The sequence below is a fragment of the Sprattus sprattus genome (genome assembly GCF_963457725.1).
Source record: "Sprattus sprattus genome assembly, chromosome: 20".
NCBI lineage: Eukaryota > Metazoa > Chordata > Actinopteri > Clupeiformes > Clupeidae > Sprattus > Sprattus sprattus.
The window spans coordinates 18,176,857-18,191,152 of record NC_137918.1 but is presented as its reverse complement, the minus strand read 5'-3'; the positions used below and the strand labels follow the sequence as shown (position 1 = coordinate 18,191,152).

The window sequence follows — 14,296 nt, the reverse complement described above, 5'->3', positions numbered from 1 at the left end:
GAAATGTATGTTTTTTGACAATGTGGTTTTGTTTAAAGCTTTCTACATTTTTATACTTGTTTTTATGTTGTTTTTTTATTTTATTTGAAAATACGACTTATACGCATCACTGCTTAAGGAGTACTAACCCTTCCCATGTTTCTGTTTGTGTGCAGGTGTATTCTTTCAATAATCGAATGTCAGTATTCTTTGAGCTGTCAGTACCTGTTGCCAGAATGTCCTCATAGTAGATGGATCCTTCATGCTCTGTTGGTAACAGTATAATGACTTGGCATTTCATTGTTGTAGTCGATGTTTATGCTTTATTGGAAACCTGGCCTTGCTGTGCTGTAGGTGAAACATTGTAAAGTGTTTGTACGAAGATGTAAATACTTCATGCATCGGCTCATTTGGGAATTTTTTTTCTAATCGACCGTATTAACGTTACATTTACAAAATGTCTGAAGTGTCATCGGGGGGAAGGTTGCAACTGCGCTCATCATGAAAATTCTCGTTCCAGTCCACAAAACAAAAGAGATTACGAACTGTCACAACTGTCAGTAGTAAGACACAAGAAGTGCAACCCTTTATCATCAAGGACAACTGAATGTTAGAGTGGCATGAAGTCCTCAAAGGAGTTCACAGAGAATAGCATATTCTCTTGATTGATATCTATGGAAATACACAAAAGGAAATCTTTTCACTTTGTCACTGTGATTACCATACTCTGCCTTATTTCAGCAAAATGCCGTTGTTCCCGCTATATTTTGTGATATTGTCTGTGTTTGAAAGGTCTCTAATGTGTGTCATACATTTATATTTTTAAGAAAGTATATTTGTTCATGTTTACATATACTTAAAGATGGAAAATCTAATACTGAAAAAAACTGTGTCTGTTGTACTATGTATAGAGAGTGATGGGGAGGGTTATTACTCTTGCAGGATAATCATTTCCATATTTTTACATGTTTAGTTGTGGGAAATTAAATATTGCATACTGTATTTGTGGCATTTGGAGTAATTTATTATGTTTTATGTGTTTTGTGATCTTTTTTGTAGTATCTATGCAAAGCTTATCAAATCCGTGTAGATAAGCCTATTTGAAAGCTTAAGAAACAAAAAATCATGCAGCTTAACAAAAAAGGTTTTCGAACAAACCAAAAAGCATCCTTTATTGCATGCAGTGTCCCCCAAGATCCCCTTTTTAGCGTATCTAGTTAGAAAGAGACATTCTTCTTTTCAGCATAAGCCCACAGTGCTTGTTTGAAGTGCACATTTCAAATCTCATAGAAAATCAACACATTACTACATCTAAAAGACATGTGGAATAGTTTCGTATTACTAGAGAAGATATGTGATACTGTAACTAGAATGTAAATTATTACTTAATGTAATATATTCCTCAAGGACCATATTATATACACATAGGACCAAAACCTTCACCCATGTACACCATTTTTTGTTAGCCAATTCTGCTTGGCATATTCATCTTTTCCTTCTTCCTGATTTTAGCAAGAATTCCAAGCATTAATGTTTAATGGAAAAAATATAATATTGTGTATGTTCTTTTCCTTTTTAATCATAACTCAATGACATTTAGTGCTTCTCACCCCCTCTGATGGACTGTTGTGGATGTCGGGTCCATAATCCACTTATATTTGGTCAAATCTGCCTTCAGAAAACATATTTTATTATATAAATACATCTTTATCAATATCTACATCTATATATAAAATGTGCATATAGACTGTTGAGAGATGTTTTACCTGATCAGAAAGACTTTTGTCTGACTTGTACTCTTTTTTTAAATCCTGAAAATCCAAATCTGTGGAATAGAACAATTAGTAGCCTACCAAGTGTTGTATTAGCCAGAACTGTTGATTCTCTCCCCTAAAATCCATGTGAACTTGTCTGTAAGGACTGACTCTATCCTGCAGGGGAATGAAAATGTTAGCTGGTGATCCCCTTGACCAGGCTAGTTTTAGCTAATGTTACAACAAACTCACGTTAATTCGTGTGTTTTTGAATTATCATGCCTCTTATCAGATATTCTGTACCCACTTTTTTTTTGTATATAAATAATTCTTTTTTTTTTTTGCTCCACGTCATTATTGTATGGCTACTGAGTGTACATTCAGAAAAAGTATGTGACACAATTTCATCTTGACATCTCTTGGCCGTCTTACATGTTCTTTCAGCTTGTTTTTTGTGTGTAATACCAGTGCATGTTGATGGATTCATTTGTTTTGTAGATGTTCATTTGAGTCAGTCTCAACACTGAAAACCATTCAAATAACTATGTAGTCTGAGCATCATTCACAGCCGAGTGATTTCCTATAGAAAACGACTAAAACAGAGCTTGCATGTTTTTAATACATTTGAGAATATGTAGACATATTTGCTTTCAGGGAGCTGCTATTTGCAAATTTTTAAACATAATGCTGTATGTTATTATTGGTGGGAGCCCTCTGTTTCTTATTTATTCCTAATGTAAATGTTTATTTGTTTGTGCGTATAAGTGCTGTGGAATCTTCAACTGCATGCATTGTATTGCTTTCAGTACCTCATTGTTTTGTCTGTGTAGCATTTTTAAAATCAGTTCAACTTACTTGATATTTGTCCAAACGAAATCTCTGTCGTGTCCTTTGGTTCAGAGTAATGGGGTGCTTTCCTTTCCTAGGAACACAACTGACCTTCTGCACATAGTCATGTAAGTTAGCTAATTTGCTGATTGTCTTTTTTCTGTTGAATAAATACCCATTGTTCTTTTTGCTTGATGAAGATGAATATAGATTTTTTTTGGTATGTAATGTTTTTGTGCTTTTTTGGTATGATGTCAAAGTGAAAAAGTCGCACATGCACTGAAAAGGTAAATGCAATGTATCATTGTGGTGATGTGATGTGGGCTCTGATTAAGAGGTGAAAGTTCACCTCATAAATTGGCTCAACATTAAAATGTATAGGACGCATGCTCACGTATGTTAGTCTTACCCGCTATATTTTTTCAGATGATTTTGTAATGCATAAATTCTTAATATTTTATCAAAGAAAACCTATGTCAAAACTCTAAATGTGATTCAACTAACCACTTCTATACAATCAGAAACCACAGTTGTTAAATAGAGCAACAGTATTATGAAAATGTGTCAAAAACGGTCTGAATTTTCTATTGGGGAATTATTTTCTTTTTAAAGTATTTTAAAGGTGAATTTAAAATTAGTACTATATCTGATATGTATCCGAATGGAATGGAAGCCAAGTCAGTATCATTCTCATAAGACATTTTACCCCAAATTATTGAGGGTTGGGCGACTATTTTATCACAACCATATCTGTTCAAAGTTGGCAAGGAATTATAATAAGACCTGATAGTACAAGACCATTGTGGTTTTGTATTTTTTTTCTCTCCAGAGAAGTAGTATTGTAGGTTTTTTTTTTCTACCTGCAATATTTTATCAGCAGATGAGCCATTTGAAAACACCAAAGTTAAAAATGTAGTATCCCTTTACTTTTAAGTAAGTGCTTTGGAAACACTTGTAATTTGTTATGTCTTTTGTTATGGCAGTGTTTGTTAAAGTTTATGAATCATGGTTGTGATGTTTGGCCATAGCCCGGCTGTTTATAATTATTCTGTATGTGTTATGCTTAAATCTGTCAACCAACAATTGGGGGGGGGGGGGGGGGGGGGGAGTGATGAAGTGCTTACACTTACAAGATTAAGAATGAACCTCTACTCTCTGGCAAAACTTGCAATCTTGTGCGGAATATCAGAGGGGCATCTGCATGGAACTGAATAAAAAAAAAAAAAAAAAAAAAAAAAAACTCATCCCCTGAAGCCTTTGTGTGACATATTCAGCTTTCAGTTTGTATCTAGCTGTACCAATACTTCATAGCAGGTGTCTATATGTGATTGAAGGCATTTTGCCACTTAGTTTACCTTACTTCATAGTATTTGGCTTGGCATTGAAACCATAGTCAAAATATGGTAAAATTGTCCATCTTAACAACAGTAGGGGTAGGGTAGTTGATTGAGGCGATGACAGACATCTCCTACGGCTGATCATTTCATCTTTCCATAACAAACCAACCGTAAACCTTCTGATACAGCATGTGCATTTAATGACGATTAACTGTTGATGGTTCATTTCTCTACAATGGCAGCTAATTTGTTATATGATATTTACTGTGTGTGATGCACAGCAAGGTCTGACTATCACACTTCCTTTGTACAGATACGGGACATGCATATGCTCACCAAATATGCAAGACTAGCATTTGGCAACACGCTTTGCAATCCTGTCATTTTGTTGTGATAACCCTTTAAAATGAGCCAATGTTTATTTTTTTTGTTTGTTTTTCTTTTTATACAAAATAAATATTTGGGCTGTATATGTGTGCAAATTACTGAGAATTGCTTTGATTTAAGTGTTCCCTAATCTCTCTTGTGTGGAGGCTTTTGTCTTTGTAACTTTGCATTACTATTTGTACATTATATTAAATAAAATATTAAACATGTGACTCACTATTTTGTTGGCTATTGATAGATTACAATATATTGTATTTTATGTGAAGTTGACTGGCAGTTTGAAGAATGTAGGTGTGAGGACACTTGGCCATGATCTTTGACTTAGGCATTGGGATTAGTGACTCATACACCGTGCACGTATATTTGTAAAGCATGTTTTAGAAAACACACATACGCACATTGACCAAAGTTCACATTGCACAACAATATGAAAGCTCAACATATAAGAAGGAAAAAGGTAATCAGCACATTATAAAAAGCATGAAGTCATACTATACAGTGCCTTCCACAATTTTTGGCACCCTTAGTGAATGTGACCAAAACAGGCTATGAAAAAAATATGTCTTTGCTGTTTAGCTTCTTGGTCTTTCACTCAAAATATTAAAATATTATTTACATTAAATAAAATATTTTTCTCCAAAACATGGGGGCCACAATTATGGTCACCCCTAGAACATCTTATAATTAAAATCTAACAGTATTTTACCAGTCATGTTTTACATTTTTAAGTTCACCTGTTTGATACGGAACTCTGAAGTGGTCAACCATGACTGTCTGCTTCACATGGGTATAAATATTAGGTGACACAGGCCAAATACCCTTAGTCATTCATCAAGATGGGAAAGAAAAAAAGAACACAGTGTCGAAGTGCGACAAAAATGTATTGAGCTGCTGAAACCCGGATATACTGTAGGGATATAAGAAAATAACTTAACAGTTGAAAATACCCATTTCCACAATCAGGGCAATAGGTAAGAAGTTCAAAGTGACAGGAGATGTAAGGAATCAGCCTTGAAGAGAACCTGTCTGTAAATTGACCCCACGCACCGCAAGGAGGATGGTTCGACTGGCAAAAGAATCTTCAAGAATCACAACTGGAGATTTGCAGAGGTTAGTTGAGTCCTGGGGTCAGAAGGTCTCCAGAACTACCATCAAACACCACCTACAACACCACAAGTTGTTTTGGAGGGTTGCCAGAAAAAAGCCTCTGCTAAAGCACCTACAGTTTGCCAAATGTAAGTCAGACTTCAATGGGACGAAGTTATATGGTCAGATGAGACCGAAATAAAGCTTTTTGGCAACAAACATCAAAGGTGGGTTTGGCGTTGACAGAAAGCTAGCCATACAGAAAAGCACCTTATACCCACTGTGAACTATGGTGGCCGATCTTTGATGTTGTGGGGCTGTTTTTTTTTTTCCAAAGGCCCTTGACATCTTTTTAGGATACATGGTATCATGGACTCCATCAAATACCAGCAGATATGAAATGAAAACCAAAGTGCCCCCTTCTAGCAAGCTTAAAATGGGCCGTGGTTGGGCCTTCCAGCAGGACAATAATCAGAGGCACACCTCAAAATCAACACAAAAATTGTTCACCGACAGCAGAATAAAGTTTTTGCCGTGGCCATCACAGTCCCAAAACCTCAACTGAAAATCTGTGGGAAGAGCTGAATCCGATTCTCCAAGTGTTGACCTCAGAATCTGAAGGATCTGGAGAGATACTGTATGTAGGAATGGTATCAGATCCCATGCCATGTGTTCACCAACCTCATCACGCATTATAGGAGAAGACTCAGAGCTGTTAATCTTGGCAAAGGCTGCTCAAAACATTAAATTAAGGGGTGCCAATAATTGTGGCACACCTGTTTTGGAGAATAATATTTATTTAATGTTTTCTTTCAATCATTTTACTTCAATGAAGAATAGAATTTGTTTTCACTACTCTGATGTCGCAGCGTAGTTACGCTGCATAACAGGTGTAGACGTCGGTCTACGCACAAATTATGACGTCTATTTTCTCCCATAATGCTTTGAGAAAACAGTTCTGATCCAGTTTATTCCATGAAATCAGACTGGTGGTGAGCGCTATGAGGCAGTGAGATCACATTGAATTTCGATTTTGTTGCTTAATACGTTTATAAACCAACAATCGAACAGTCACATCAGAAACATGTGGTTCAGGTTTCGTTTTCATCTTCCGAAAGGTGTGTGACTTTCATCAAGCCTTTCACCCGTCAATTCGGAGGATTCCTCCCCGTCCGTCGATTCGTTTCGACCAGGCAATGACAACGGCCCCAGCAACCCCGCAGCAGATGAGAGACCGGCTGCTGCAGGCCATCGATAGCCAGAGCAATGTAAGTATTAGGAAAATATGACCGTCATAGACATTACTTTAAAATGTAAGTTGTAACATTGCCAAACAAATGTCAAGATGGCATGCTCTACCAAGTAAGCATTATGGGTGTTAGCTTTGCGTTTACACGTCCAACCAACAAGCTACATTTTAGCTAGCTAAGAACTTGATGGCTAACTAGCCAATGGAAGCTAAGTGGTTCAGCATTGTCAAATGTGTAGCTAGCTAGCGCTCCCCAGGTAGCTAACAGAGTTTCTCTTGCCTCAGGAACTCTGGCGTCAGCTAGCTCTACTATAAGCATCATGGTTTGTTAGACAACTTAGACCATTGGCGTTTGAGTCACCTTGGTCGAAGTCACTTTAGCGTTGGATTTGTATGCTTTCTCGGGTGTAGTTTGTGATGTGTGGCTGACCAGTGGACCATCAGTTTCTTGCAAAGAAGAAAAAATACACACTGTCTAACAGGCTAGCTGGCTAGTAGTTGTAGCTAGCCGGCTAGCAGCAACAGCAGAAGTAGTAGCTAGCCAGCTAATGTCAACTAGCGTTTTACTTTTCACATTCCGCCAAATCAACAATGTGGCTGATGTTAAGCCAGTCTGGATCAGTCAGCAAAACGCTGTTAACAAATAATAAAACCGATACCGTCATCGCGTATAACTTAGTTAGCTTAACTGTAAAACCATAAATGAAAAGAGCAAAATACAAACGTCAACATAGCTCCCTGATTCGTTTTTTAAAGATGGAAGGCTAAGGGCTACATTTCAACAGAGGTGTTAGTGTCAAACAACGTTAATTGTAATGTTTGATAGTTGGCGAAAAAGCTTAGCCAAACCTTAAACTTACATATCCAAGTTAGAGTGTGACGTTTCCGGGGGGAATTGATTGCGTTTGTGGAGAGAACGTAAAAGCTATCTATTATACCTGCAAAGCAACGCTTTTAGTGGGATTCGAAAAACCACAAGCTATCGCGCTACTCAAATGTCTAGCTAAATCTGATCGAAGGCTTAGAAAGTAGAAAGTCCTGTCAAGTAGTACATGGGTGATTGTTAATTCACATCGAATCTGCCTATGTTACCTCAATCTGTATTCATCTTGATATCTCAAGTGTCACTGTAATTTAGCTTGGCAGTCAGTTGACTTTAATTATGCGCAGAAAAGTGCAAAAATCAAAGAACTGGTGCCCAAAGTTTCTCAGCCTCAAACTTGAATCAATTAAAAGTGAAGCTTGAACTCAGGTCTTCAGTAAGGGATGCATCTTCTCATCAGCATGTGTCATTAAGAAGCACATGCCACCGGTAAGAGGAGGTACATGCCAATTGGCAGCTAGCAATAAGGGGTGCATGCCACTGCCAGGGGGGATGACGGGGTCCCCCACCAATCACAGCTCGCCACAGCTTCTGACAACTCCATCCAAATAGTCAGAACAGCAACGTGATCGACACAGTGCTTACAGTTTCATTATTTACATCAAAGATTCAACATGGCCAACTTATCAATGATTACTCTGTGATGCACAGATTTCCTATTCTTTTTGTCTTGGGTGACTATGATATCTGTAACTGTAGTGTGTGCCATATATTTATGCACCTTGGTTTGTGCCACTGTTTTGGTAGACTGGAGACATGTCTGAGCTATGTTTTGTAAAAAGTCCAGGTAGAAATCAGGCTGATTAGCTGGAGACCATAACCTGCCAGCCTGGAAACAAAACATGACATTAGTCAGCTAACGAGATGTTATAATGGTAGGCCTGAGCGTTACGTTGAGCAGATTTTTATTTTTTGCTTGCGATTTATGATGGAGAAATAATGTCAGGAATATCCCTCCACACACATTACAGACAATTTGTCGGCTCTTTGATAATAAGGATGATATGTCAGAAGAATTTTATACATACTAAAACAACACGATACGATTCAGAACACTAAAGGCCCCCACATGCTTATCCGATCGTGCTCTCCGATCTCACGAGGCACGCCCTTAAACGCCCTCCTTGAAGTGGGACCACACCTTTGAGCACCTCGGAGAGCCGTCCGAGGGTGTCGGATGGCCTCTGGAGCACCACTTGAATTCTCACTATCCGATCCGACTTTCCGATCCGAGCTGTCCGACACCCCTGGCTAAAATGACGTTTCCTGTTTCGTTCCCTATATGACAGCACCTCCGTCTTTAAAAAATCGCTGAGAGATCGCTGGGAACCTGGGGCTGGAGGTCCAGGAGTGCATTAGGAGTTGGAGGAAGATCAGGGACAAGTTTGTAAAAATGAAAAAAAACTATGAAGGGCACCAGCGGCGATGCAGGAGGAAAACCGACATCTCCCTTCTTCCTTGCTCTATCGTGGCTCTCGCCGCATATAAAGCATAGGGAGACGTCGTCTAATTACAGCAATAATAAAAACATTTCTTGGTTTTCGAACAGCCTCTTTGTGTTTGAGTTAGCAGAGCATGCAGTGTAAACGATTAAATTGTAAAATAACCTGTATTGTAGACGTAAAAAAGCAGAACTGTTTGTGTGGTATAATAATAGAAAATATTCGGCAATAACCGCGAGCTTTGTCATTGTCGTTAGTAATTCATTTCACAACAACAGCCTCTGATCATTAACTGAAAATACACAGGATAAAAACTTATTTTATAGTTTGTTGTTGATGATGTAATGGCCTTGTAACATCATAATAAACCGTTGGTAATCTCCACAGCCCCTCGTAGAACCATGCAGGTAGAAGTGAGTCGTACAATCATCAGATTAGAAAGGGCGTGTCTCTTGTGAAGTCGTACGAGGTGAATTGGATAACCATGCCGATGCCTTAAGTCTACCATCTATCTATAAATCCAGGAATCTCTGTGTGTCTATCTGTCTGTCAGTCTGTCTAGGGCGTATCTCCCTGACGGTAGTAACGTTAGTTATGAGATTTCGCATGTAGCTTATGCATGTCATGAACCTGTGCAACCTTGATTTTAAAGATTTTTGAATTTATAGTTCGCGAGATATTTGTATTTTTCCGTTTCCCGTAGGAAACAATGGGTTATCGTTTCCCGTCCCGTCGGCACTATGGGTAGTGACGTCACAATCAAACAATATACGCCTAGCAGTATTAAACTATCCTGTCTTGAGTGATGATGCATGTCAGTCAAGAATGAAAATGCTGCTGAGGGGTAGGGGGAAACAGAGGTAGCGGTATCAACTTATCTTGAACCTTTGTATGCTTTCAATGTAATGGTATTCATAGACAACAGTTACCTCATCTTCTAAAGTTCTGTTCTGTATTTTTTCAACGAAAGGTAGGCTAATAGTTCAGGTGCTCAGCAGTAGCCAGCCTTGGCCCCAAGTTGTTTGTGAATTAATGCAGTTTGAGTTGGCTAGCCTACGTTAGCCTGGTGTCTCTTGTTGAGGTTGTCACAACATTTTTCAGATATTTCGGATGGACAGGACTGGGTATGCCTACATCTATCCTTGTCCTGACCTTTTGAGTCAACACTCGTACCTAGCTACTCCAGTCTGCAGCAACTGTGTTTTTACATAATCATTTATAGCTTTGACTCATACATAGTGGCATGCGCCGTTTTTTGCAATTGTCTTAAAGTAACAATTTGACACTTTTTGAGGTATGGTTTTATAGGCAACCAGTTTTAGGTAGTTAGCTTGAAATTAAAAAGTTCCCTCGGATTCATGCCCCTGCTAAAATGCCTGTTAGAAACCCATTGACTTTTTATTGATCAGTCATTCAATATACATGTGTTTTGGTAAATTATAGGCTACATGTAATTGTGTCCTTTATCTGTCAGCAGAAGTAAGTATTTTGAGTGTTTGTAATAGTGTTGTGATTTTTAGAATACAAGTTGGGTATGTGACCGTATCAATCTTTACTTTCTGTACGATTGATTCTATCCAAATCAGACACACTTTCCCCATATCCCACTTATTAGCAATGTATTACAGCGTCTCACTGTGTTTTCAAAGCTGTTTCTCTAAATCATTGCTCTAATTATATTAGTTGGAAGTGGTGTGTATTGCCCAAAAAGGTCTTTGTATCTGGTCTTTGTGTAGGTCTGTGTGTATATAGAACCAAGTGGAAGAACTAACAACATGTTAGACACAAAATGTTAGCGAAAGAGTTTCATATATATTATTTTCTTTGGGAAGTCATTTGGCTCAATAGACTAAGTTTAGGCCTGTATCGGTTAAAATGCATAGGTCGGTGAACACCATCACCTTTGGAGGTGAGGGAATGGCAGGCTTTTTGATAAGGTTTTAAATTTAATGAGTACAGAATCAAAGAGAGTACAGTAGTGGAAAAGCTAACTAGCTCAAGCTCACAGATCGAAAGTAAACCAGCGTAATGGAGTTTTGGTAGAGCTAGCAAGCAAACTACCTAAAAAGCATGAAGAAGCCTTGCAAACACCATCAGCAGACAAGTTGGTATCACTGATAAAAGCTTGCTAACATGCTAACTCGCATCTTCGGCCATATACAGTGGGGAAAATACGTTTTTGAACCCCTGCCGATTTCGCAAGTTTGTCCACTTGCAAAGAAATCCGAGATCTATAATTGTAATGGTAGGTCTATTGTACAGTGAGAGACAGAATATCAACAAAAACATCCAGAAAACTGCTTTTTATTACAGTTATGACAGTTATGAATTGGTTTTTCATTTGATTGCGGCAAAATAAGTATCTGAACCCCTAGCAAAACATGACTTCGTACTTTGTGGAGTAACCCTTGTTGGCAAGCACAGACATCAGACTGTTCTTCTAGTTGATCACCAGATTTACACATCTCAGGAGGGATTTTGGTCCACTCCTCCAATATGGGTTTTGCGATATCGCGATTTATTCATAATTCATAAATTCAGTCTGGACTGGCATTAATATTTTTTTGAGTGATATGTTAATATGTGGACGCGTGTCTACATACAAAAAACTACATACATGTCAAACCTGGAACAAGATGTAAATTATCAGATTGGGGGCCTCAATGACTTAAATAAATTGCAGGCCTAAGATGATTGTGTGTGTTTATTGTGTGACAGAGGTCCTCTGCGAAGTGCTATAGTTTCATCATCGAAAATGTCTATATTGTGAATGTATTAGACTGGTCTGCAAAGCATTAAAAGCGCTGTGAATTTGATGTTGAGCTCATGTGGTCATTGTTGTGCCATCAGATCTGCAACATGGTGGCAGTATTGGATGTGATCACCAACTTGGAGAAATTCCCCATCACCAAAGAAGCACTTGAGGTATGATTTTCCCCTGCTGCCCCCCCCCCCCCCTTAAATATTGTCATAGTCTGTATACAGTTTACACAGTTTACATTACAGTATATATAATTTTTGTGATCATCTTTCTCGTCATACAGGAAACTCGACTAGGAAAACTGATCAATGATTTAAGGAAGAAAACAAAAAATGAAGATTTAGCGAAACGTGCCAAGAAACTTTTGCGCACCTGGCAGAAGCTTATCGAGCCGGGCCAGAATGACACCCCTACTCGGTCAGCACCGGGAACCCCGGGCTCTGCCAACGGCGGTGCCCACTCATGCAGAACGGACATCATGCCACCTACTGTGCCGCCGCCAGGCAAGATGGGCCCCGAGCTCAAAAATCGACACGACGTCCACAACACCTACTCCCCCAAGGCAGAGAAGTCGAGCAGCCGCAAGCGCAAGGAGGAGCAAAGGGACGCTCTCCGCCCGCCTGCTAAAATGTCAAAAACCTCTGTGTACGAGCAGATGTCTTCCTGTACCCCACCGCCAACCAATGGAATCGGAGGCAGTCCAGAGACTCAGCCAGAGAAGGACACCCTGCAGCCCTCTGACAGGAGCCGCACTGAGCACCTTGAGAATGACAGACACTGCAAAATTCCCGTCAATGCTGTTAGGCCTCACTCTAACTCCCCGGGGCTAACCAAACTACCTAGCACTTCGTCCCTGATCAAGACTGCTGTCCTGCAGCAGCATGCCCAAATGGAAGGTGGCGGCGGTGGTGGAGGAGGACCACATCAGCCGAAAAGCCCACGCTATTCCTCTCACAGTCCCCGCAGCGCAACACAAGAGATGCTCTCCAAAAGGTCCTCAACTTACGCCCCGAAGGAGAGTCTCTCAAGCCCATCTCAAAGCTCTGCCCAAGTGCCCTCTCCCTCACCCCTCTTGCAGTCGTCACTGTCCCCAGCCACAGAATGTTTTGCTGAGGAGCACTCTCCCGCACGACATAAACCCTCCCTGCACTTGCACAGCTCCTCAGAGCCGGCCTTCCCTCCCCAACACAGCACTGTAACGCGAGAGCCTCACACGGGCTCTTTGCTTGCCTCGCATATTCATAAAACCGAAGCCTCTGACCCTCACAGACACAGCCTTCCTGCGGAGCCAGGCGCAGCCGAGTGTGAAGGTGTGACCTTAGGTCCCGAGGGCAAAAGGATGAAAAAGTACAGGTCTAGAGACTACGTGGTTAACCTTCAAGGGCAGCCTTTAGACGACAAGACAAAGCCAGTGCGCTTAAAAGAGCGACGGTTGACGTTTGACCCCGTGACGGGTCAGATTAAACCCCTCACCCCAAAGGAGTCCCACCACGAAGAGGAAATCCCATTGCCACCTCCTGTTCGAGTCGAGTCGTCCCTTCCGCAAAACCCCCCCGCGCCTGCTCCCCCAAACCCCAACCCCAACCCCTACTCCCAACAGACAAACTGGAAAGAGCTGTCCAGGAATGAGATTATCCAGTCGTACCTTAACATTCAGAGCAATGTGCTGACCTCCTCTGGGGCGCAGACCCACGGAGCCCACTTTTTCATGTCGGAATATTTAAAACGAGAGGAGCATGACACGAGGGAGCCCCGAAAGACCCATGTACTGATGCCCAGCGACTCTCAAACAGACCTGCCTGGTGTAACCAGAGAGGTGTCCGAGGAGGACCTTCATAGAATGCACACAAATCATTGGCATGGGGTTAATGGTTGTAATGATACCATGGGCGCCTGGTTTGATTGGACAGAGTGCATACCCTTGGATCCGCACGGAGATGAGGGTAAATTGAACATCTTGCCATATGTCTGCCTAGACTGAGAGAACTGGGCCTCTCTTGTGTTTTTTTTTTTTTTTTGTTATTTTTTTTTTCTCTTCATGAAAAAGTGACAAGTCATTGATTGTACTTACTGTGATCTGGAAATACCACAACTTCAGTTGGCCCCTCTTGCCCCCCTTGTGTTTGTCAATCAGAGCGGTGGAATCAGGGGCTCAGTGTGTAGGTGGCAGGTTGTGATTTTCCACACATGGTTTTGCAAAGGCACTCCATTACAAAGTGCTGCTAGAATTGCAGGCAAATGGTCTATAGAAATACAGATTGGGTTCAGTTGGCCAGTTATTGCACGGGTGCCTGGTACAGCAGTCAAGGTTTATGACAAGCACAGGTAAGGATGGAAGTGTCCAGCAAGCTGGAAAGAATTTAACTTGTTTGGAAGTTACAAGAAGCTTTATGTGACTTAAAAAAAAGAATAAATTATAATTTTTCTTATCATGTATGCATCTATTTATTTGACCTTTTTATTTAGATTTTATTAGCTGTGTGCAGCTCTCCCAATAAGATTTTTTTTTTGTCATATGCATCCCAATCGGTGATGCCAGTGAGTCATACAGCATAAATTTTGATCGCATTCACCCATATGAACACACCAA

The 14,296-nt window shown here is 40.2% G+C and overlaps 1 protein-coding gene across 1 annotated transcript; it reads left to right on the top strand.

Annotated features, from left to right (window-relative positions):
• Window positions 1-6,368: 6,368 nt before the first annotated feature.
• crsp7 (cofactor required for Sp1 transcriptional activation, subunit 7) lies at window positions 6,369-13,687 on the top strand (the record flags this gene model as incomplete). The annotated part of the gene is made up of 3 exons (XM_080859118.1): window positions 6,369-6,639; window positions 11,796-11,870; window positions 11,990-13,687. The coding sequence occupies exons 1-3, from the start codon at window positions 6,568-6,570 to the stop codon at window positions 13,685-13,687; spliced, it is 1,845 nt and encodes a 614-aa protein (XP_080715244.1). The 5' UTR covers window positions 6,369-6,567.
• Between the last annotated feature and the right edge of the window lie 609 nt (window positions 13,688-14,296).